Here is a 25,906-nt window from a genome sequence, read left to right on the forward strand (position 1 = left end):
ACAAAGGTTTACCACCAACCCAGGTCCCCAGGCCTCATGGCATGCACTTTGGCTAATCAGTATCCTTCAGTCTCCCAAAGCTGATGTAAAGATAAAAATCCAGAGCCTCATAGGCTAAATATATATGCAGATGTGATAGGAAAACATAATTATCATTATGCTACATCATTAATATTTTTAAAATAGCTTTCCTTGCATATAAGATATAAGATGTATATTGTATGTATTCAGAAATTTATCTTGGAGGCCCTTGGGAATGGATGGAGCTAACTCCTGAAAACTAACACTTCTATAATTCATACTAAAATTTAAAATAGGAGAAAAATATCCATTGCATCTCATTTATCTCATCTATATGCTTCCATTTTCTATATGGTCATCAATGCAAAGATATTGTCCAGTAAATTTATACTTGAATACCTGAGTACAAAGACAGAACATAAATCAAATACAAATACATGCACAGTAGATACTGCTGAGTTCATTGAGGCTTACTTACCAGTATGTTTGAATAGGACTGTAGCAATGTCATCTGCAAATCTGTTTAAAAAGAATCCAACGTGCTTAAATAAGATTTAATCTCAAGCACTTGTGGACACAATTGCAGCAAATCTTTCAACTCATCTTGGTCCCTTTTGGCTTAAAATAGATCATACCCTAACTCCTGTTCCTTATACAGAATAAATAAATGTGTTTATTCCATTATAGTTTTCTGCCCATTTTTCATAATTAAAAACAAACTGAAAGCTAAATAGAAGCCATTTTGCAGACTGACCTCTCAAACATAAAATGAATGAAGTGGAAGACAGGTTTAAAAATAGTTTACAAGCTAAGTGGAAAAATAGGCATGAAATAAAACCTAAGTTAGAAAGGCCATATATTCCTGTTACAGTATTGCACCTGCCTATTAGTTTTGGCTTTATATGTGATTGCCTCTAAAATTTGGTTTTCTACAGCATGCAGTCGTTCCTTAGGAATGTATATCAAGATGAAGCAGGAAGCTTTCCTGAATCATTATGTACAGACCAGGGCATCATCAACCCATAATTAAAACAAACTATGAATTAGTATGATTGTGTATACAGCCATTGTCAAGTCAAGCTGAAACTTCATTGCTTAAACCAACTGAAAAACAGAAGTGGGGGCCTTTCAGAGGCCAAATGTCTGTATGTACTGTTTTTTTTTTCTTCGAAGGCTAGAAACACCTGCACCTTCCAGCAAATGACAATCTGGACTAGTTTAAAAAAGGGGAGGTGCAGCCCCTTTAAACCCATGTTATTGGTCTCATATGAAAACATATTACAGTATACCATGTCTCCCTCCATTAAAAAAAACAAGTTTCCGCAAGTGATGAAAATTGCTTACCCTTTTTAAAAAATGTGGACAGAATTGTTTGTGTTCAGTCATAACCACTGAAACAATAAGAAAAAAGTAAAGTACTTTGCTAACTTGCTCTCCCCTCCTCAACATATGATTCATTTATCATGTGGTTAGCCAAAAAAAATCCTTTCTGACAGGCTGTATTTTGGGAAAGGGAGAGACAGTTGAGTATAAAAAATGAAAATGAATCTTCTTGAACACAGCGGATCCGTCACCATGGTGATACAGTAGGAAACCTACATGGAGGAGCCCTGAGTTCCTACAATAATAAGCATTTTTCTTTTTAGTTGTAACTACAGTGGCATGATTATTATTTTTGCCACTGCAATCAAAAAGATTCTTGTCAGGTTACACAGAAAAGGTACAAGCTAGTTAGTTAAATGTTAGTAAATGGAGAGGGGGGAATCAAGGAACATCAGTTCTTAACTGTGCCTGCACAATTATTAGGAGACTGGAAGCTGATTGCAGCTTCTATATGTGCCCCGATTTCATTAGGAAATGAAACAGTTAAACCAACCGAAGAAAGGGAGGGGGAGGGGCACAGTGCAAATTCCCTTTAATGCTCCACAGATCACCCCTTCCCCCCTTGACTGCAGAAGCATGGCTAAAGGAACAATGCTGGTAAACATGTAGGTTTAAAGATAAAAGAAAAGAAGCAAATATATTACCTAGAGTTTTAAAGCCTCATTTTGTGAAAACTGTCAATAGCTATGACATTCTGCAGGCAAACTAATATAGGTGTCTAGAAGGAGCCGTGTTCAGCATCCACCCGCAGTTTAAAGTGGTATAGTCCTGAAACAGATGTTCCCCAAATTGGGAATTAGGGTACATAATAGATTAGGGTTTCCCAAACCGTGAGGTGTACTTCCCTTGGGGAGGTGCAGACAGAGTTCAAGGGAGGTGTGAAGAACCTTTTAGTGACATTGTTACAATATATCCACCTTTCCCAAAGTTTCATTGTATGTTTTCATTATTCATTTGTGTTCATTTTGGTGATTTTTAGGGGAAGTGTGTACATTAAGATTTAGTATAAATTTAATAAATAAAATAAATTACACTAAAGGAAGGTATGATGGCAAAAAAATTAGGAACCTCTGTAATAGACTAAAGCTTTTTATGGATTTGAAAATTAACACATTTGAAAATTAACATGCATACTAGTGGAGATAATATAGGACTAGGATAATGTGTTCCCATGAAACACTGGAAATAATGCTACCTATCCTTCTTAGCCAGAATCTAGAAATGCTGCCTTGCAGACTTGCAAATATGAAGTGCCACCAAGTATACTCTACACATCTATATTGAAAGGATCTTAAGCATGTTCTAAAATCTCCCCTTAGGTCACAAACGGTCATTGTGATCCAGAATAGTGAGGTCTCCAAAGTTTGATGTGAAGATTCAGAGTTTTCTTATTAGGGAGTTGGATTCCTGAATAGTCTGGACTTTTCTTTATTGGACATAGAATACTGGAATCTTTCTTAGACTTTTGTCAATAATTGCAGAGCACACAGATTCAGGGATAAAACAGAATTATGGATGGTGGAAAGGAACAGCTTCCAGTCAATTTAGCTGCCTCCCTCCCAGCAGCCAACTTGCAGGGCCAGCAAATCACTGGTGAAAAAGAAAAGAAAAAACACTATTTTAGATAGCAGCAACAGCAGCAAGCAGCAATTTTTATTTTAAAAATAAAAGGGTAATTTGAGAGAGGGGAGGTACTAGAAAATAGTGGCTGTGGGGCAAAGTCAGGCAACAAACAGCAGGCAGGTCCCCTTAGATCACTGACTGATGGCTGCTGCTCATTTGTAACTTGTAGGGGCTGCAGGTATCACAAGTGTTTGACCCTTTTTCTTCTTTGTAAAACACCGATAAGTTGAAAGCAAGAAAAGCCTGAAAAGGAAGGGTTTGGGGTTTTTCTCTCTCTCTCTTGCTCTTTGCTTTCCTCCCCTCTATTTTAGTTTTGCAATTTTGTTTGCACAAAATCAGTAACATGATATGGATAGGGAATTTACCCAAAATGCGAGAGAGAAGTGTTTGTATAAACAAATTAGGCAAATTAAAAAAATTCTAATGCTGGAGTGTGCCCATTTCTTTTTTGTTAGTTTGTTTCAAGTAGTTTTCAAAAGATATATGCTTGTTGTTTTCCTAACATCTGGCTGTTTTCCATGTACCTTTGCACATTAATCAGCACTTTGCTGAATAATTTTATTGATCTCATGGTTATTTTAAAGTTCCATTTCTTATCCCACTATTTGTGAGATTCCTGGTTTTTTTTTTAAATCTCTTGTTGTGTTAGAGTTTTAGGGCAACTAAATAGTCAGCACACGGGTTTTCTATTTGGGAGGCCTCTTTGCCCATTCTGATGTGTACTGAGTTGCATGAGAGTCTGCATGTGCAGAGAAGGGATCAGCTCAGAATGATAGAACAGAAGGGCTGGAAGGGGGCTTAAAATTCATTGTAACCCAACCCTCTGTATGGTGCATGAATCCATTACTAGAGCACCCCTAATAGATGCCCTTCCATCCTCTGCTTAAACAGTTCCAGGAAAGGAGAGTTCACCATTTCTTCAGGCAATCTGTTGAATAGCTCTGATTGCTAGAATAATCTTTTCTTATGCCTAACTAAAACCTACTTCCTTGTCATTTAAGCTTCTTGTCTTGTCTGGAATAATTTTCAACAATTCTGCCCCGTCTTCTACAGAACAGTCTTTTGGATACCTGAAGACAGCTATCTTCCCACAGTCTTTGAACCCGCCTAAACATACCCATGACTCCAAACATTTCTCATAATTTTTTCTTGCAGGCTTCTAATCTTTGGTCTCTTCTGTATATGTTCTAGTGTGTATAAATAAAGTGTCTAGAACTAAAGGGCAAATAAGGGGCAGTCTCACCTAGAACAGAATAGAGAGGAACAATTACTTCTCTTGATCCTGATGCTATGCTCCTGTTGATGCAACCTAGGATTGTTGTTCCAAGATGACAACCAGATATTTTTTGCCCAGTGTGGCTTCCCCATATCATGCTATGCTATTTTCATATTCTTTACCTTCCTCCTTTTTTATAGAAACAGTTGTAGGTGTTCCATTGTCTAGAAAAGTTTGAGAAACACTGATGTATAAGAACCCCATCTCATAGATCATTTAACAGACATTCAAACAATTTTTGAATGTATGCTACTGCAACTGTGAAACCAGAACAACATAGAATGTTGAAGTTCTGTCAGTACATTGCCCACTCTGCTTGAAGTGAGCTCATGGATAGTGGTAGATCCTCAAAGGTTCCCTTTCAGAAGCAGCTCAGGGGTTCATGTCTGTCATGTTAATCATAGACCTATTCCAGTTAATGCCTTGCCTGTGAATAGAGTAGATATCTATGTGTCTAGTTCTGGTACTTACTTCAAGTGTACTTGACCCATGGATAGATAACCTTTTAGTAAGATTGTTACCATGGGCAGGTCCTCCTCTGGGCAGCTTTAGGATGATTGTTGGTGTGATTGCAGGACTAACTGTTGAAGTAAAATAGTTGGCCTCGGCTACTGATAGATCCCAGTGTTTTCCAGAATGTGGTTAGAGATGTTCCTGTTTCCTCTTTTGGTCATGCTGTCAATGCCTTGGTTGATCTCTGGAACGTGGAAATGGTTGGGTCAGAAAATGCTTTTAGTCTAAACATTGTCATCCCTTTTGCAGAGCCAATTAAGGCACCAGTTAAAGGGGGGGGGGCTGAGGGAAATTAAGTGAAAGGGATGACAACTTGAATATAGAGAAAATCTCAGAATGAATCTCAGAAATTAAAGCCCATTTGAAGCAACATCATGGAAGTTACTTCTCTGCCTCCTTTGCATCTGCACAGAAGAAGCCAACATAGCTTTTCATTGCTGTCTTATAACTGTTCCCCCAGGATGCTGGGGAAGAAAATCTATTTGCAACATTCTTTGCAGATATTTGTTCAGTTCCACTTCAATTTGGGAGTACAGTATGAGGAGGTAACCATGGAAACCACTTGCCTTACTGTGTTGTGAATCTCAGGGATGTAGACAAGATGTCTGGAGAGATGAGAGTTTCTTTCACTTTGCACACATCTTGGTTGATTAAATCTGCCAGAATAGGACTGGCCCCCATTGTTAAGGAAAGTAAGGAAGACTTCCTTATGGAGGAATGTGTGCCTCCCTGAGTTATCATTAAAAAAAAAATTGATTGACCTGCCATAGCTGGGTAACTATCATATGATCTCAAATGTATACTTTCTACCTGAAATTATTAAGAAAATAATAGCCTTCCAACTCCAGATGGGTCTGGAGGAATTAATTGGGCCTCTAGACAGGTTATGAGACTGGTAGCCTTGGTGGAGGCTGTATGCTGGGGACTGGATAAGGGGAGGGTAGCTGTACTTGTTCTCTTGGGCCTTTTTGTGGCTTTTGAATCCATTACTCTGCTATCCTTCTGGTCTTGCATTTGATTCCCTTGATAGATATCTAAGCTGGGTAATGCGATGGATGAGAGTGAACAAAATGAAATCAAATCCAGACAAGACAGTAGGGCTGTTAGTCAGTGGCAAACTAGGCTCTGGGACTATAATTGAGCCTTTTCAGGATAGGGCTGCACTCCCGTGAAAGAGGGTGTCTCATAGTTTGGAAGTGCTTTTTGACTCTCAGTTGTCTCTGGATTCACAGGTTGTATTGGTGAGAAAGAGTTGGGTTGCATAGTCATGCCTTAGATGCCAGCTACAACTATACCTGAGCTGATCAAATCGAAGAATAGTTAACTATGCCATAGTGACTTCCTCACTTGAATATTACAATGTGCTCTGTGTGAGGTTATCCTCAGGCAATGTCTGGAAGCTTCATTTGTTGCAAAATGTAGGAATTAAGCTGCCAGCTGGTGTGTAATACACACTCTGCCTGTGCAGTAGTTACCAGTTATTTTTGACCTCAGTTATGTTATGTTGTTTTTGACCTTTAAAGCTATAGGTGACACTGTTTATCTCAGTATGAAACTTGGCCAGATTTTGTCCCTTCCCTCTGTGGAAACCTGTGATTAGGTTTCATTGGCCAAATATTTTTTTTTTTCCTGCAATGATGTGGATGTTGTTAGAAGATCTATATAACAGAGGAGAATAAATAGCAAATTTCTCAGGTTGAGCATTTGTAAAATATGGTATAGTTGATTTGATCCCTGTTAACTCTATTAATTCTACCCTTTGTCCCTTTGAGCTCACTGGTCACTACCCATTCCTGGGCAAAATGTTTGCAGGATGATTTCATTTTATCCTTTTGGTCAGTTTTTCTAAAAGCTACTAGTTTTTCCATCCATTTTCTTCAGGTTCAGTTTAAGGACTAACAAACAGTTTAGGAGACAGAAGTCACAATTTAAAACTTGTAATTATAGTCTCAGACCTTTTTTTCACTTATTAATTGTGCAATATACTTCCCCCTTCTTTCCTTTTACGTCTCTGTCTGACCATTGTCTCATTTTACTACTTCTCATTTTCTCTGAAGAACATCAATGAATTCCGAAATAGAAACTTTTCCCTCTGCTAAGACATCACTTTTCTACAATTGTTGAAGAAGAATAATTCAGAAGTTGTACATAACATAATTAATTGTGCTACGTTATCCAGCAGTTAGGTGCTTTGCTTTGATAGCCCTTTCATGTTGCTTCACAAAGTGAAGTAATGCCCTATTTCCAGATACCACAATTTAATTTCAGGGAATATTTTCTCTGCAAAAGGAAACAAGTGAGCTACTTAAAGATATCTTTTTTGGTAAATAAGAAGCTGTCTCTGGAAACAAAGTTTTGCACTTATAAATGAACCTATATACTGAGAATCCCCAGGTATGTTTGGATGAAGCTCCTCCATAAAACTGAAATAAATCACTAAACATCCATGGCTGTTATAAACCAAACTAAAGCAGAAAACAGGGAAATCAATGAGTTAGGGAATAGACTTCACTGTGTCTGTTACACTTTTCTAAGCTGACAGATATATAAAAATAGAAGAATCAATATCCCTAGGATTTTGCATCCTCAGTTTACTTAGCTATAGGGTGTCTGCAGTCCATATATAAAGACTGCCATCTTTTTTCTGAAGTTACTGCTTCTAAAAGCATTCTGCAACAAGGAGAGCCTCATTTGCCCTTAAAAGCTTAAGGTGAGAGCACTCCAGTTTATATAGAGAGTTGCAGGGTACTCCATATTAGTACTTCAATTTTATTTCATTATTCTTTTAATTAAAACACCATGAAGTCCAAATAGGGATTTCCCAGTGATACTGAGGAAGATGCAGTAAATGTATTATTGTTTTTATTTATTTGTTTGTTTATTTATTTATATTAATTGGCGGCCCTACTCTAGTGGACTCTGGGCAGCATACAATACTAGAAAAAAACTAAAAACAGTAAATCAGACAGACAGCCCAGACTAAAGCAATCTAATAGACAGCAAAATCAACAAAACAAAACAAAACAAGGATCATTGAACAAATAACAAACATCAACCCCAGGCCTGGGACCAAAGCCAGGTTTTCAAAGCTTTCCAGAACCCCAGGAGAGATGGCGCCATCCTCATCTCTGGGGAATGCTATTCCAGAGGGTGGGGGCCACGACAGAGAAGGCATGCTTCCTAGGTCCCACAAGATGGCAATGTTTAATGGAGGGGACCTGGAGCATACCAACTTTGCTGGAACCTACTGGGTGGGCAGAAGTGGAACAAGATATCCAGGACCTGTGCCATACAGGGGTTTATAAACCCTAACCCTATTTTATCTTACTGTAGTCTATTTTATCTCATTTTACTGTATCTTACCTTACCTCATTTTATTGTACCTTATTGTGGGTGATGCCCATGCTTTGATATGGTCAATTGACTCATCAATAAATTGTGTGTGTGTGTGTGTGTAAGTGTGTGTATAAGTAATAACCAGCAGCTTGAATTGCACTCAGAAACCAACTGGCAGCCAATGCAGCTCATGTAGAAGTGGTGATGCATGGGCACATTGAGAGGTGCCCATTATGCTCACACTGCTGCATTCTGAACCAGCTGTGGCTTCCAGGTGGTCTTCAAGGGTAGCCCCATGTAGAGCGCATTGCAATAATACAGTCATGAGGTTGCCAGAGCATGAGTGACTGACTGAAGGGCCACCTGATCAAGGAAAGGGTGCAACTGGCGCACAAGATGAACCTGTGCAAAGGCCCTCCTGGCCACATCTGCCACCTGCTCTTCAAGCAGTAGCAAGTCCAGAAGGACCCCCAAGTTGCGCACCAGTCTTGGCTGGGGAAGTGCAGCCCCATCCAAGGCCAAAGATAGTGATATCCCCAACCCAGGGGGTCCAAACAGCCACAGATACTCAGGATTGAGCCAAAGTCTGTTCTGCCCTATCCAGACCCAAACAGCCTCCAGTCACTGGGTCAACACATTGACAGCTTCACCTGTGCCATGTGGGGTGGAGATGTAAAGCTGGGTATCATTAGCATGCTGATGATACCACACCCCAAAATGGCCGATAAACTCACCCACTGGTTTCATGTAGATGTTGAACAGGAGAGGGAAGAGCGTTGGGCCCTGAGGCACCCCACACGAGATACCCTGCTCCTAACGCCCACAGTCGGTCCAGAAGGATACCGTGGTTGACAGTATCGAAAGCTGCTGAAATCAAGGAGCGCTAGGATGGATGCACATCTCCATCCCGGCTCCACCAAAGGTCATCAACAAGAGCAAGCAATGTGGACTCTGTACTGTACCCTGCCATGAAACCAGACTGCAGAGTGTCCAGGTAATCCATTTCCTCCAAGATCCTCTGTAGCTGTCATCCAACTACCTTGTATTAAGCATGTGCCCAGAACTGAACAGAATACTCAGTGTAAGATTTGATCAAAACTAAATGGAAGAATTATTTCCTGTGATTTGAAAACTGTGCTTCTATCGCTGCTGCTTAAAATTGCATTTGTCTTTTTTGTAGCTGCATCACTTTGTTGACTCTTACTCAGGTGCAACAGCTACAGTCAGGTCCAGAAATATTGGGACATCGACACAATTCTAACATCTTTGGCTCTATACACCACCACAATGGATTTGGAATGAAACAAACACAATGTGCTTTAACTGCAGACTGTCAGCTGTAATTTGAGGGTATGTACATCCAACTCAGGTGAACGGTGTAGGAATTACAACAGTTTGCATATGTGCCCCCCACTTGTTAAGGGACCAAAAGTAATGGGACAGAATAATAATCATAAATCAAACTTTCCCTTTTTAATACTTGGTTGCAAATCCGTTGCAGTCAATCACAGCCTGAAGCCTGGAACGCATAGACATCACCAGACGCTGGGTTTCATCCCTGGTGATGCTCTGCCAGGCCTCTACTGCAACTGTCTTCAGTTCCTGCTTGTTCTTGGGGCATTTTCCCTTCAGTTTTGTCTTCAGCAAGTGAAATGCATGCTCAATGGGATTCAGGTCAGGTGATTGAGTTGGCCATTGCATAACATTCCACTTCTGGCCCTTCAAAAACTCTTTGGTTGCTTTTGCAGTATGCTTTGGGTCATTGTCCATCTGTACTGTGAAGCGCCGTCCAATGAGTTCTGCAGCATTTGGCTGAATGTGAGCAGATAATATTGCCCGAAACACTGCAGAATTCATCCTGCTGCTTTTGTCAGCAGTCACATCATCAATAAATACAAGAGAACCAGTTCCATTGGCAGCCATACATGCCCACGCCATGACACTACCACCACCATGCTTCACTGATGAGGTGGTATGCTTAGGATCATGAGCAGTTCCTTTCCTTCTCCATACTCTTCTCTTCCCATCACTCTGGTACAAGTTGATCTTGGTCTCATCTGTCCATAGGATGTTGTTCCAGAACTGTGAAGGCTTTTTTAGATGTCATTTGGCAAACTCTAATCTGGCCTTCCTGTTTTTGAGGCTCACCAATGGTTTACATCTTGTGGTGAACCCCACTTTGGTGAAGTCTTCTTTTGATTGTTGACTTTGACACACATACACCTACCTCCTGGAGAGTGTTCTTGATCTGGCCAACTGTTGTGAAGGGTGTTTTCTTCACCAGGGAAAGGATTCTTCGGTCATCCACCACAGTTGTTTTCCATTGTCTCCCAGGTCTTTTGGTGTTGCTGAGCTCACTGGTGCGTTCCTTCTTTTTGTGAATGTTCCAAACAGTTGTTTCGGCCACGCCTAATGTTCTTGCTATCTCTCTGATGGGTTTGTTTTGTTTCTTCAGCCTAATGATGGCTTGCTTCACTGATAGTGACAGCTCTTTGGATCTCATCTTGAGAGTTGACAGCAACAGATTCCAAATGCAAATAGCACACTTGAAATGAACTCTGGGCCTTTTATCTGCACATTGTAATTGGGGTACTGAGGGAATATCACACACCTGGCCATGGAACAGCTGAGAAGCCAATTGTCCCATTACTTTTGGTCCCTTAACAAGTGGGGGGCACATATGCAAACTGTTGTAATTCCTACACCGTTCACCTGAGTTGGATGTACATACCCTCAAATTAAAGCTGACACTCTGCAGTTAAGGCACATTGTGTTTGTTTCATTCCAAATCCATTGTGGTGGTGTATAGAGCCAAAGATGTTAGAATTGTGTCGATGTTCCAATATTTCTGGACCTGACTGTATTTCACAAATATTGCTATTAAGCCTGGGTTTAGTAGTATTATCATCTTGTAAATTAGTATTATTATTACCAGGGTTTATACAATATTAGTATAGCATAGCATAGCATAGCATAGCATAGCATAGCATAGCATAGCATAGCACAGCACAGCACAGCACAGCACAGCACAGCACAGCATAGCACAGCACAGCACAGCACAGCACAGCATAGCATAGCATAGCATAGCATAGCATAGCATTATAGTATTATTATCATACTACTATCAAGCTGTTCCTGATTGTATTCTTATTTCCAAGTGAAGGATTTTGCACTTGCCTCTTATCACTTTCAGTAAATGTGCCTTCTATACAATTTGATAATCACTCCCTCCATTCAGTTCATTAATTAAAACTTTGTTGTTGTTGTTATATTGAAGAGTAGAGGATTCAGGACTGAATGGTGTGGCACCTTGTTTACTACTACTCTCCAATTTGATTAAGAACAATTGATGAACACTTTTTAAACCAGCTGTGTATTCACTGTGTATTCAGTTTCATGCAATCTCATTTAACTAACTTGGGAATCAGAATGTCATGGGGTACTCTGTTTTGCTGAAATCAAGAGATTGTACAGATAGGAAGTATCAACTGTCTTTACTACCCAGATTGCATCAAGAAGGAGTTAATACAAATGCTCCATTTTCTGATGCAAGCAGATTACTATTCTCTTGAGAGTAGTGAACTGTCCACATCCATATCTTCACTACATTGAGAGCATTCATGACAGTGTTCTGAAGACACTATGTATTTTAGGACTGACCAAATATTTTTGTTCATTTTTTCTGTAGTTCCAGAAGATCCATTTATCTGATTTTCTATAATTTTGACTCAGTTATCTCCACAAATAAAAGTGTTTCTTAGGAAGAAATTTCTTTCCATGGGACAGTCTAAGTGGTTGGAACTTCCAGTCATGTTCTATCAGAGTTTGGTGAATTGATGAACAGGGAATTGTCTCTAATTTGGAACCATTTCATATACATTGGCTACACATATTCTAAGTTTAAGAGAAAATTCATTTATGTTGCTAGGCTGCGCAACTAGCATACTCCAACTGGACTTCATGTGTTTAGAAAGACAATCTCTTCTTTGATTAGTTCTGTAACAGATAGACTAGACTTGTTAGATCAATTCATGGAAGTCATGTGGATCAATGGCTAACAGCCTGGATGGCAGTGTGATTGCCTCTAAAAGCCGTCTGCTGGAAGACTAGTGAGCTTCCTTCAGGAGTCGGTAGACCACTGTGAGAACAGACTGCTGGACTAGACGAGCCAAGGGTCTGATCAGCAGGGCATTGCTTATGTTCTGTCATGTTCTGTCATATTATACTGGACTTTATAGATTTTTCTATACAATAAAATAGATTATATATAATTTTCTCAGAACTTGTGTCATCTAAACCAGATTTCACTGTTATTTTCTTGTAACGATGAAATCAAAGATAACTTCATGCTTTATCCAGTGGTGAATGAGTGTTACTTTCAGTTTCTGTTTCTGTCTAGATGGTTGGAGAGATTGCACAGTTCAGTCATTTTATTTCTAAGGTGATCTTTAGAGAGGATGAGGTTAAAGGCTTGGGTCTAAATGCTGCCTGGCAAGGCTCCCATTAGTTGCAGATCATGCTTGTCTCTGCTGAAAAGTTCTTTGACTTAGAATTATGTCATGGTAGTAAAAGAGTAGCTAGACTGTGGAAATAGATGTGAGTAATGATCATACTGTATTTGGAGATTTTAAAATCTATTGTGCCAGGAATCTGAGTTCTACCAGTGAGATGAAGATTGGATGCTGGTACAAATTCAGTCAGTATTTACCGCTTAAGTCCACTTGAACAATCCAGCTTGAACGTTAACTCTTATACAGATGGTAGCAAAGGTGAGCTGATTTGAGAGAAGGTACTTGAAAGAAAACAGCAGCCTCACGTCTTGGTCTTACAATGTTGGGTGAAGGAATTGCTAAATTTGGAATTGCTTAGATTACAAGGTGGACTATAGGTGCCAATGATATAAAGCTAACTCACTGGAAAGTATCTATAGAGTGATTGGTATATTTAGAAGGATGAGGGTCCACATCGGAAAGTGACCTTTAGCACTCACAATTCACACAAAATCTAGAGAATTTTCAGCTGTGAGTAAGAATTTGGGAGATAAATAATTCAAAAGGTGATAAAAATGACACATTTTTAAAAATTCATGAGAAGACCAAGGATCAGCTTCCATAAGCATATCCTGAAAATTCTTAATGATTACGTACTGATTAGGTATTACTGATTAGCTTCACCTATTTACTACTACTATGCCAGAAGTATTCTTTGTACCACAGAAAGGCTCCTCAGAGTTAGTGATGATGATTTTGGAGAAAAGATCTCTTTCACAGTATAATGTTATAATCAACAGTTACATATCTGGATTTCTACCTTTTTCAGTCCAGAACAATATCTGTATAATCACTCTGATCTCAATAATAACCCAACTTATTTCTCACAGCCTATATATCACAGACTTGTAACTAAGAAAAATGCTTACAGAATGTCGGTAGTTTCTGTATTTGCATTTGTCTAATCCTGATATTGGCCAAATTTCAAAGCTTTTACTCTTTGGTCAAGCGCATTATAAATGGAGTGTCCATTTCTTCCCGTGTTTATACCATGGATAATGGAACCATCTATGGTGGCTGTTCAGTGACTATAGACAAATTCAATAGATTCACTTCTAGATTCAGGATACATTGCAATTCAAAAGGGGCATCAAGCCATGAAGCCAAACTCTTTCTCAGGACAAGGAGTTTCCTTGGCCACCAAAGTGACAAAATGCATGAATTTCTTATAAGCTGTAACAAGGTACAGTCCTAGGCCTTTTCAAAGTCTCAGCATTCCCAGGAGAAAGTCAGATCAGTCAGGCTGTTTTGGAATCAGATGCCCTTCCCAAAGGCTTAGAGTTGAAATCCTAAATCTCACTTATGTCAGCCAGAACCATTTTGATACCTAACCTAGAATGGCAGTTCTGTCCACAGTGAATAGGATGGACTATTCCACTCTGATAGCAATCTTTTTTTAATATAATAATTTTATTAAGGTTTACAAATACAAAGATAAAAAACTAATACAAACTAAGAAGAATATAAAAAGTAAAAAACAGAAAAAAAGAGAACATAAAAAGAGAAAAAGGAAAAAAATAAGAAAAAAAGGAAAAAATAAGAAAAAGACATATAAAGAAGTGATTCCCCCCTCCCTCCAGACAAGTAGAAACAACTTCAGTAACTTAACAACTTATTTAATATTTTAATTTAAAAAGTCTCTTCTTCCCATATCTCATCCCTTATCAATAAACAAATTGTAAAAACTCATCATTCAATCCAAATCAGCAAAAGTCCATTAAGAGATACCAGAAATAATAACATATATATTTTACTTAACCAAATAAATCTATTTTATATTCCAATTTACCACTTTCTCTAAAAAATAAAGCAAACTTCTCCCCATATCTTATCTGTTATCTATAAACAAATCTTTAAAGCCTTGTCATTCAATCCTAGTTAAAAAAGAGTTCCATTAAGAGCTACGAGAAACTACAACACATACTGTATATTTTAACCCTGATCAAGTAAATCCACTTTATATTCCTTCTGTTTCTTAAAAGCTTGATCTGTAATCCCTTCAAATAATGGCCCACAAGTTGATTTCTTATCATTTTCTCTGTGTCTCTTCTCAGAAACAATTTCACTAATTTAACATCTCTCTTTTGTAAATCCAAGATAAGAAAGCTTTCCAAGTTACTCTTCTGATTTATTATTTGTATGTCCCCTTTAATTATTAAGACACCAACCAGTTTCATTTGTAAATCCAATGTGGCATCTTTTTCCGTATCACTCTTGTAGTCTGGCATTTTTATCTCCATTTTCAGATCCATGTTCAGATCAGCCTCAGTCTCTATTTTGTCCAGTAAAATCTGTCCTCTTCTGTAGCCTCCATTAAATCCATGTTTATAGTGGCAGACAATATTAAGAGTAATTTCTGGGTACGTTATTCCTAAATATCCTTGATTTCTTCTGTAGTCAAATAGTATTGCTCCATTGTATTGATGGGTCTCTTCTCCTTTAATTGTAATCTTTAGTTCTCTCTGGTTCCCTCTAGTCAACCTTCAAAGTGCCTTCTTGTCATATGTTTATTTTCCAATCAACAAAACTATCCTATGGAGGATTACTTACAGTTAATTTCAAAATCTTCATATATAAAATTTTAAACAAACCACACAAAATATGCTTTCAAATCCATCTGGCCCCTTAACTTTCCAAAATCAACTTTCTAGTCCCCCTTTTGCTGTTTTTCAAAAGTAATTTGTTTTCTTTTTAATCCTTAAACTTACATGAAACTTCTTTCATCAAGGATAGAAGGAAACTCTCCCAGCATAATGAAACTTGCCCTTCTGAAAGTTCTTATCATACCAAAAGTCAATAACAAGCTATTTCCTAAGATGATTAAGAGAGGAAGTGGGCGAACCCAGCATCCATTTGAAGGCACCAAACTGCAGCTTAGACAAGACGAATTTCCCCCCGGCTCCCAGAGCTCAAAAACCCACCAGAGACTGCTATTTTACGATCTCTTCATGGGGAGTCTCTGTGGCGAACAAACTTGTGGGTGATCTTGGTCCTCTCCTTGATCTGGAGAGGAGTTCCGAGGAGCTGATCCATTCACTGGCTCCTCTTTCTGCTGCGGCCTTTGGCTCTGCTCTCTGTGGAGTCTTTTTCAGTCCGCCATTGCTTCCCCAGAAGTGCACTTTGATAGCAATCTCAGCACCTTCTACATTATTCTTTATATATTTAATTTTGAAGTGATTTAAAGATTGAAAATAAGACATCTGATATGGCTTGGATTAGTACCTGAAAGAAATAAATTCCATGTAAGTAGAAAAACATTGATGCTTTCTCAACATGCTTGACTCTATAGAGAAAAGGTTAATTTCCTACAGTTTTCATTGGAAGAGAGATTTCTTCTTATACCCTCCAAAGGTCTGACGTGACCCACTCCTCAGAAGGGAGAAACTTCAGGTTTGCAAAGCCAGTCACTAGCGGGGTATTAGCAATAGGTACTCTTTCAGCCAGCTGTCTTTCCCAAGAGACAAATGAGATGAGGTGTGAAATGTTTTTTTCTAAGCACTTTATGTAATAATGCTTTTGGTTTGGATGTCATGATGTTGAAAATGATGGCTAGGGCTGTGTCAAATGGGTTTCATATTAAAGTGGACAACTTATGAACTGAAGATATTTTTGGGGAGATTTTGTATTATACATCCCTTTAAAATATTTTAAAAGAAGTTAAAAGAATACCCTTGTCCTCTAAAGATTTGATAAGAAGTGATGCTTTTAACTAAAGGGCACATAGGTATTAGGTTAAATGTCAACAATTGGTTTCTCTCTATAAAAGAATATTGGTAGTTAGTAATTTTCCCGAACAGTTTCTAGAATCAGTCTCTTTTTGTTATTTTGAAAGCAGAACACAGAGAGAATAAGAGATTGCATCAATAATCGGACGCCTTATGTTGGCATACAGTTCATTCATACATTATACTAACCCAGGCTCAGACCTATCAGTATGTTGCAATGGACCGGTTCACACATCATGCTAAGCCAAAAACAAGCAAACCATATTCTGGATGAATGCATCTATGTTCAAAGTACTTTTCCTTCTTGCACTACCTTTTCATAACAAGTAGAAAATCAGATCACTTCGTAGCCATATATTACAATTCTGGATAAAAAGATTTTCTCATTTGTTCAGATGAGATGGAAGAATCTAGCAAATGTGAACAATGAGGATTTGTACTGTTCATGCTTGCCGGATGTGCTGTTTCCTTGAGAACAAGAATCTGAGCTGCTAAACATAGCTGCCAAAACCAGTGACGAACCAGCCTGCTTCATTGGGTGCCATCTCAACTCTGTATGTTGCTGCAACTTTAAGGGTGTAGGTGGAACTGTCAGTGGTGGAGACTATATGGAGTTATCATCTATTCAGCTGCTGATCCAGATTTTTGATGGAAGGAAGGGATCTGCTCTTTCCGCCTTGACTTTCTTCCTCCGTCATTATGGCTGTAATTCAGCTTCCCTCCCCTAATCCACCCCCTCACCTTTCTGACTAACACTGTTGTTGCAGCTAAGCAAGATCAAAAGCTACTTATATTCATTTGGAAAGGAATACAGAGGGATTTTATCAACAGAACTCATCCAGGTCCTGGAATCTCCTGATAAATGGGATACCACAAGAGGACTTTCTGAGATGGAGCCACAGTTGTCCTGGCAACTCTCTTGCAAATGGCAAGTACTGGGCTTATTTTTATTATTCAACTGGGTGTTGATTACAGGACAGATCCGCTATTCTATTGTGGAGGAATCGAAGCTGGGGACCATAGTGGGAGAGGTGGCACATGACCTGGGCTTAACACTGGCAGATCTTTCAAGTCGTAGGCTTTGGCTGGGCTCTGAGGAAAGTAAGAGGTACTTTGCAATTAACTTGGACAGTGGTGCTCTGATGGTGAATGAAAAGATAGATCGAGAGACTCTCTGTGGAGCAACCTCACTGTGCATCCTGCCAGTACAAGTGGTAATTGAAAATCCCTTGGAACTCTTTCATCTGGAAGTAGAGATTCTGGACTTGAATGACAATTCACCCAATTTCATCACTCCCTGGCTTGTATTGAGGGTAGCAGAATCTGCTGCTACAGGATCACACCTCCCACTGGAGAGTGCACATGATGCAGATGTTGGGACCAATGCAGTCAGTGCCTACCAGCTCAGTCCCAACCCTCATTTCATACTTGACATAAAGAATGTGAAGGATGGCAAGCTTTTACCTGAGCTGGTGCTAGACCAGCCTTTGGATAGAGAAAAACAATCAGAACATCAGCTCATATTGACTGCCTATGATGGAGGGGACCCTGTCCTATCAGGAACAAGTCAGCTCACCATCGTGGTCCTTGATAATAATGATAATGAGCCTACATTTGATCTGCCTGTATACAAGATCAGTTTTTTGGAAAATATTCCTGTAGGCTCTTTAATTTTTAAACTCAATGCAACTGACCCTGATGCAGGTTCTAACGGAGAAATACAGTATTCTTTTGGAATCCACACATCAGATGCCATCCAGATGCTGTTTGGTTTAGATCCCCATACAGGTGAGATCTATGTCCAAGGAGTTGTGGATTTTGAAGAATCCCAATTTTATGAACTTCATATAAGAGCCAGAGACAAGGGTATTCCACAGATGGAAGGCCACTGTGTTATCCAAGTAGAAGTTAAAGACGAAAATGACCATTTCCCAGAGATTCTGCTTACCTCCTTGGTAAATCCACTGCCTGAAAATATACCTTTAGAGACAGTGGTGGGGCTTTTCAGTGTACGAGACCAAGATTCAGGTGTCAATGGAAAAGTAGGCTTACAAATACCATCAAGCTTACCCTTTAAAATTAAATCTTTTGAAAATCATTTTTCCTTGATTACACGTGAAAAGCTGGACAGAGAAACAGTCTCTCAATATACCATCAAACTCACTGCCCAAGACTCAGGAACTCCACCTCTAACTAGAGATTTTACTATCTTGTTGAACATTTCAGATGTCAATGATAATGCCCCATCCTTCTCTCGGCATTTCTACAACTCCTTCTTGAAAGAGAATGATCCACCTGGCTCTCTGTTGTGTACTGTATCTGCCTCTGATCCTGATGAGGGTGACAATTCCCGGCTCACTTACTCAGTGGCTGGAAATCAGATCCAAGATGCCCTTATTTCTTCCTTTGTTTACATCAATCCAGATAATGGGAATATATATGCCCAGCATTCTTTTGATTATGAAATGCTTCAAGTACTGCAAATCCTTGTTACTGTGCAGGATGCTGGGACACCCAAACTAAGCTCCAGTGTCACTGTTTATCTCTTCATATTGGATCAGAATGATAATGCTCCTGTTGTTTTGTATCCAGTGACTGGCCAGCAATTGTCGGGACCCCAGAGAATCCCTCTGTCTGCACCAGTAGGCTATGTTGTTACAAAAGTCACAGCAGTGGATGCAGATTCTGGTCATAATGCCTGGCTGTCCTACTCCTTACTCCCCCAGTCTACGAATGCCTCCTTGTTTCGAGTGGCTCCATACACCGGGGAAATTTGGACTGTTCGAAACTTCCAAGAAGCAGATCTCCTTGCACAGAAAATCCTTGTCCTTGTAAAGGACCATGGAGAACCACCGTTGTCCACTACTGTTACGATCTTGGTCTCACTAGAGGAAAAAGCATCTGAGGAAAGTCCACAGTCTCATGAGTTTCTAACCCATCCTAAAGAAAAATCTGACCTGACTTTCTATCTGATTATAGCTCTGGTGGCAGTTAGCATTGTTTCTCTCATTACTTTAATTGTCTTGTCTGCAAAATGCTTTTGGAATAGAAAAAGCAGAGATTCTTCTTACAGCATGAACAATGCTCCTGTCAGGGATCTTTTCAAACACTCCAGTCCTAAATTGCAACTGAACTCAGATGGTACCCTGGAATACATGGAGGTGACACTGAGGCCTGCAGACTCCCATAGCCAGCCCCATAAATCCAGGCATTCTCCAGGGTCAGACAGAAGTGATTTCACCTTTATGAGGCCTGTGTATCCCCAGCCAAGTACTCTAACAAGGAATGTTGACCCTTTTTTGTCTCCTATTAATACGCTGAACCATCCAAACCAGGTGAGGTGACCTTTTGTGTTTTGTCCTGTTTCCATCCCAAACATAATTGATATTTCCAGTAATACTTTGACATTTGACCAAGAGCTAAATTCTTATGGGTTGGTATCGTCATACATGGATTGACTGAGCATGGGCTAATTCATACCTTGTTATCAAAATGGGGCAGGAACGTTACTGCTCTGATCATGCTTTGTAAAATAGAAACTATTTGGGGGGCAAATTTTGTGGATTGATTCCCACAATGGTGTTACATGTGTTGGAAGTACCTTTGAGAGGAACTGGGAATTGGGGAGCAGTGGCTTGATTTGGGCAAGAATGAGAAGAAAATGCAAACGTTAGTAATTGTAAATCATTTTTCAAATGCTGTCAAAATCAGAGTATCTTTCATTCTAAACATGTTTACAATTGCAAAGCTCCACCACCTGTCAAGTGTTTTTTTATTAGAAGGGTGGAACATATATTTTCTGAAAAAAATGCATACATCTTACATTAAAAGTGTCATTAATTCAGTAGCCTACAAATAATTAGCTGGTTGAGCTGGAAGCTTCGGTTGAGATTGGGGTGAGGGGTGGGGAGGGAGCCATTGCTCGCTAGCCTTCATTAACTGTCGTTCCTGATAGAAAATGAGAAATTAGCTGTTTTATTGCTCATATAATAGGAGGAGCCAGCTGTGCTGTTAGAGCAAATATCTGTATGCAGTTAAGGCTTCTGGTGGTCAGATAAGCTAGAACAAAAGCCAAAATGGGACAAGATGTTAGGCTGTGTTTTCCACAGTCTGTCTTTTTGCCTGGTGTCTCTAGGTTAAAAACAGCAGGTTCCGCGGTCCTTTTTCACACAGTAGCAACTTCCAGACATGGATTGGTGCGTGTGTTGCTGTCCTGGGAAAGACTCTGCTGATTGGATAAATAGAAAAGCAGTCTCAGCGAATGAACAGGAGGTTAATGCTGAAGACCTGCCGTGCGAACCACTCCCTCCATAGCTGTGACAATCTCTTTCAAACCAAAACAATGAATGAGGGAGGTAAACAGTGACTGTAGACCCTTTTTCCTTCATATAGTGCATATTTCGTTGAGATAAGTGGTGAGTTCTTCAGGGGTTTAAAGCGATACTGTGTGCTATAAATAGCTCCTGTTTTGCAATTTTAGACCTTCCTGCCGTGGATTTTTGAAAGATGCTCATAACAGAAAAAGCTGCCTGGCGTTTGGGATTCCTACATACCTTTGCTTTCTGTCTGTTTCTGAGTGACTGTTTTGCACAGATCCGTTATTCTGTCCCAGAGGAACTCACTCGGGGAGCCTTTGTAGGAAATCTTGCTAAGGATTTAGGAATGGATGTAACAAAGCTTGCAGCTGCCAATCTGCAGGTGCTTTCTGATTCCGACTTCCAGTATTTCTCTGTGAATGTGAACACTGGAATCATAATAATCAATGACAGAATAGACAGAGAGCAGCTTTGTGGGCAGAACCTGCGGTGTTTCTTGCATCTTAAACTTGCTATTGAAAACCCGGTGGAGTTCTATCGCATCGAGGTGGAGATTCTGGATATCAACGACAATGCTCCTGAATTCTCAAGTAGTACAATTGTTCTACAGATCTATGAATTGGCTGCCCTGGGTGCCCGTTTCCCTATCCCACATGCACAGGATCCAGACATAGGAACAAACACTTTGCAAACCTATCACCTCAGCATCAATGAGAACTTCAGCCTCAATGTGAAGGCACGCACAGATGGCACCAAATTCCCAGAGCTAGTTCTGGAGAAAACATTGGACAGAGAGCGTGTGGCCGTCCACAATTTAATCCTGACAGCTGAAGATGGTGGCACATTCCCCAGATCTAGCACTGTACAAATTGCTGTCCATGTTCTGGATGCCAATGATAACCACCCAGTTTTTGACAAACCCACTTACAATATCCGCTTGGTAGAAAATTCTCCTCCTGGGACACTGGTGATTAAGCTGAATGCAACCGACTTTGATGAAGGGTCTAATGGACAGGTACGGTATTCCCTCAGCAGTCATAACTCTGAAGCGTTGTGCAGAATATTTGCTATTGATAATATCACAGGAGAAATCCATGTTCAAGGGAGCCTTGATTTTGAAGAGGCCAGTGTATATGAAATTGAAGTGGAAGCTAAGGACATGGGCTCCCCTACCATGGAACAGCATTGCAGTGTTATTGTAGAAGTGACAGATGTCAATGATAATGTCCCTGAAGTCATTCTCACATCTTTCTCCAGTTCCATGAGTGAAGATGCACCTCCTGGTACAGTGGTTGCTGTGATACATGTCAAAGACAGAGACTCTGGGGATCAAGGGAAAGTCCAGTGTGATTTGTCAAAAAACCTTCCTTTTAAACTTCGGAAGGATTTCGAGCACCAGTATTCCTTGCTCATTGGTGAGCAACTGGATCGTGAGAACTCTTCTCAATACAATATCACTATTTGTGCCTTTGATTTAGGAAATCCACCTCTCTTGCAACAGACATCTTTCTCCATTACTCTGGCAGATGTCAATGATAATCCACCTCAGTTTGACAGGTCATTTTATGAAGTCATCTTAGAAGAGAACAATCCAGTAGGAGTAATTCTCCTTAAAGTTTCTGCAACAGATGCAGATAAGGATCAGAATTCCCGAATATCTTACATTGTTTTGGCCAGTCCAGGACAAGAACTGGTTGAAGATCTCACTTCTTTCATTTCCATTAACCCAATAAATGGGGAAGTTTTTGCAGAGAGCTCCTTTGATTATGAATGTACCAATCATTTTCAGTTTCAGGTGGAAGCTTGTGATGGTGGTTCTCCTTCTCTCTGCAACAGGGTTATGGTGCACATCTATCTACTAGACCAGAATGACAATGCACCAAAGATTCAGTTTCCTTTTACTGGGAAAGATTCAGTTGTACAATTCAGGATTCCTCGATCTACTGTGGCCAAAGCTTTAATCACAAAAATTATGGCAGTGGACTTGGATTCTGGGCAAAATGCTTGGCTCTCTTATCATCTAGAACAAGCCACGGATCTCAGTCTGTTTAGCATAACTCTTCACAGTGGGGAAATGAGGACTATGCGAATAATACAGGACCTAGACAATCCTACCCAGGAAGTAGTCCTGGTTGTCAAAGACTCAGGAGAACCTTCCATGTCTACCTCAGTTACTGTGATCATATTCCTGGAAGAGAGCACTCCTGAAGTGTTTCTAGGGTTAACTGCACACTCTCTGGAAAGTGAGAGACCGCCCACATTGACTTTGTATCTTATTATCTCTTTGGCAGCAATTTCTACCATCTTGTTGATTGTTTTGGTGGCCCTGGGAGCGAGATGTCTCCACTGTGATGCTCTTACAACACCTACCATCTTTGGATGCTGTGGAGGTAAAGCTAGTGGGTTTGAAAATGTCCCAGATCACATGATGGGACATTATCATTATCAGCTGAGCCCTGGAGATGCCATGATTGGAGTACAGGTAGCCACTTCGGGACCTCCAGTCCGAGGATACAGATCTTGCTTTTCTCCTGTATCAGATATCAGCGAGTTTGTATTTATGAAACCTAATTTGACTCTTAGGGCAGCCTCTTGCAGCAATCTAACCGAAGCCAGCTTCTTTCATAAGGTGAGAATTTTCTGCTTAAGCCCTGGGATCTGTACATATCTCATGGTTTCCTGTACACAAGAGATAAGGGTGGGAAAATCACTGAATAATCTAATGTATAGATGGTGTTAACCTGTACAAGCCCACCCTGAAGCCTTCTGAATTGTATGTCTAGCAGGCTGCATGTAGGCTTTTTACTTACTTACTTACTTACTTAGGCATCTATGTTGCTCCAGTTGTTTTGTTTCAGAGAAAAGGCTGGGAATTAAGGCTGGGAGATTACCTTTTTCTTTTTTCTGAGGTTATGTATATTGTCAGCAGCTCTCTCTGCCTTTATTGTGCACTTCTGATTTCTGCTTTTTCAGCCAGGCAGTCTGTGCAAGCTCTTTTGGCCAACAGCACCCTTGGGACAGCTCTCTGTGCTGTGCTGGAAAAGGAGGGGGAGGAGGAGCATGGTGGCTCTGGAGATGGGCAAAGTATTTTGGGGGTGTATTTTGAGAAAGGGGCTTCAGTGCTGTCACAGAGGAGGGAATCGCCAGTATCCATTTCAGAGCTCTTTTTCCTCTGCTGCTCATTTTGCCAACGAGGAGCTGCTGCTGCTGCTGCTGCTGCTGCTGCTGCTGCTGCTGCTGCTGTTGCTGCCGCCGCCGCCGCCACCGCCACCACCGCCACTTGAAAATCCATTTCCCCTCCTCTCCCTTCCCTCTCAAACTGCAGCTTCCTTTTTGGGGGGCTGCACTGCCCCTCTTGGGTCATCCCACAGCCACCAGGTGGGAGGAACAGAGTGTATCAAGAAGCAGCCAAAAAAAAAAAAAAGCCAGCCCACCCACCCACCTCCCCCCACCCCCGGCAAGCAGAAGCAGCAGCAGCCAGGAGCTGCAATCCTTTTGACTGAAGCAAGCCAGGCATGGACAGCAGACAGAATTTGCAATGGCAGCCGCTGTTATTTTTAGCTTCAGTGTTTTCCCTGCCAGATCTCATCTCCATGCAGATTCACTACTCCATCCCAGAGGACCAGGATCCAGGCTCTTACGTGGGGAATATTGCCAAAGATCTGGGAGTGGATGTGCGGACTCTGCGTGCTCGCCGCTTGCAGCTGGTCAGTGAGGGAATGCGCAACTACTTCCAAGTGAACCTGGCAGACGGCATGTTACTCGTCAATGAGAGGTTAGATCGGGAAATGCTGTGCAGTTCCAGCCCCAGGTGTTCTTTCCCTTTTCAGTTGGTGCTGGAGAACCCACTGCAACTTAACCGGGTGGAGGTGGAAATACTGGATGTGAATGACAATGCCCCCCGATTCCCAAAGGACACTGTTTCTTTAGAAATCACTGAGGTTGCCAACCTAGGCACCCGATTACGGCTGGAAGTTGCAGAAGACCAAGACACTGGTTCCAATTCCATTGCAACCTATGAGCTCAGTCCAAATGAACATTTTGCTTTGAGCATCAATATCAGAGGCGATGGGGTCAAAATACCTGAAATTGTATTGGAAAAGCTCCTGGACAGGGAAAAAGCAGCTACCCATCATTTAATCCTGACTGCCCTGGATAGTGGAAATCCTGTTCAGTCAGGCACTGTTCAGGTAACAGTCCATGTTCTTGATGCAAATGATAATCCCCCAGTGTGTGAACCACCTGTATCAAAGGTTTATTTGGAGGAAAACATCCAAGTGGGGACTATTGTAACAAAACTCAATGTTACTGACTTAGATGAAGGACCTAATGGAGAAGTTGAATATTTCTTCAAATCCAGCAGCAGTGTACAGCTAAAACTCCTTGACCTGTTTAGTCTGGACTCTCAAACAGGGGAAATCAAGACAAAAGTTTTATTGGATTATGAAGAAGCCAACGCATATGAAATAGCCATTTACATTAAAGACAAGGGATCCCCTGCGATGGAAGGTCACTGCAATATTAGAGTAGAACTTGTTGATGTTAATGACAACAGTCCAGAGATTATGATGACTACTCTTTCTAGCTCAGTGCAAGAAAATGCACCCATCGGGACAGTCATTGCACTTATCCAAGCAAAGGACAATGATTCTGAGGAAAATGGGCAAGTCCACTTAGAAATTCCAAGACATGTCCCATTTAAATTGGTATCTTCATTTAAAGGACATTATTCACTAGTGACCAATGCCCCACTTGATCGAGAGAAGACTGCTGGATACAGTATCACAATTAAAGCAACAGATTCTGGAATACCTCAGAAATCAACTGAGAAAAATATATTAATTCAAGTTTCAGACATCAATGACAACGCACCCACTTTCTCCATCCCTTCCTACACAGCCCATGTGGAGGAAAATACATCTCCTGGAACTCTAGTCTTTTCTGTGTCAGCCTGTGATCCAGATGTAGGTGTCAACTCCAAGCTGTCTTATTCCATTGTGGACACCGGAAATCATGGCTTGCCCATCTCAACCTATTTCCACATCAATCAAGAGAATGGCAGTATTTATACCTCCAGGGTTCTAGATTATGAGCAAGAAAAAGTCTTTCAAGTTTCAGTAGAGGTGAAGGATTCAGGTTTCCCACCGCTGAGCAGCACAACCA

At 40.5% G+C, this 25,906-nt stretch overlaps 3 protein-coding genes and 1 pseudogene across 3 annotated transcripts in view; all 4 read left to right on the forward strand.

Annotated features, from left to right (window-relative positions):
• LOC103056622 (uncharacterized) overlaps positions 1 to 25,906 on the forward strand; it is a 118,213-nt gene that overhangs the window by 78,784 nt on the left and 13,523 nt on the right. The window lies entirely within an intron of this gene.
• The window catches only part of PCDHGC3 (protocadherin gamma subfamily C, 3), a 34,747-nt gene that overhangs the window by 4,397 nt on the left and 4,444 nt on the right, over positions 1 to 25,906 (forward strand). The gene's annotated exons all lie outside the window — the stretch shown is intronic.
• On the forward strand, positions 14,500 to 20,193 carry LOC148213631 (protocadherin gamma-C5-like). The gene has a single exon (XM_088131596.1). It carries the CDS (start codon positions 17,318 to 17,320, stop codon positions 19,769 to 19,771), a length of 2,454 nt encoding a protein of 817 aa, XP_087987722.1. The 5' UTR covers positions 14,500 to 17,317; the 3' UTR covers positions 19,772 to 20,193.
• Positions 20,358 to 24,169, forward strand: LOC148213632 (protocadherin gamma-C5 pseudogene; annotated as a pseudogene).

This window comes from Python bivittatus, unplaced genomic scaffold, assembly GCF_059951505.1.
Source record: "Python bivittatus isolate LINGU-HERP-01145 unplaced genomic scaffold, Pbiv_v1 ctg000960_np1212, whole genome shotgun sequence".
Taxonomy (NCBI): domain Eukaryota; kingdom Metazoa; phylum Chordata; class Lepidosauria; order Squamata; family Pythonidae; genus Python; species Python bivittatus.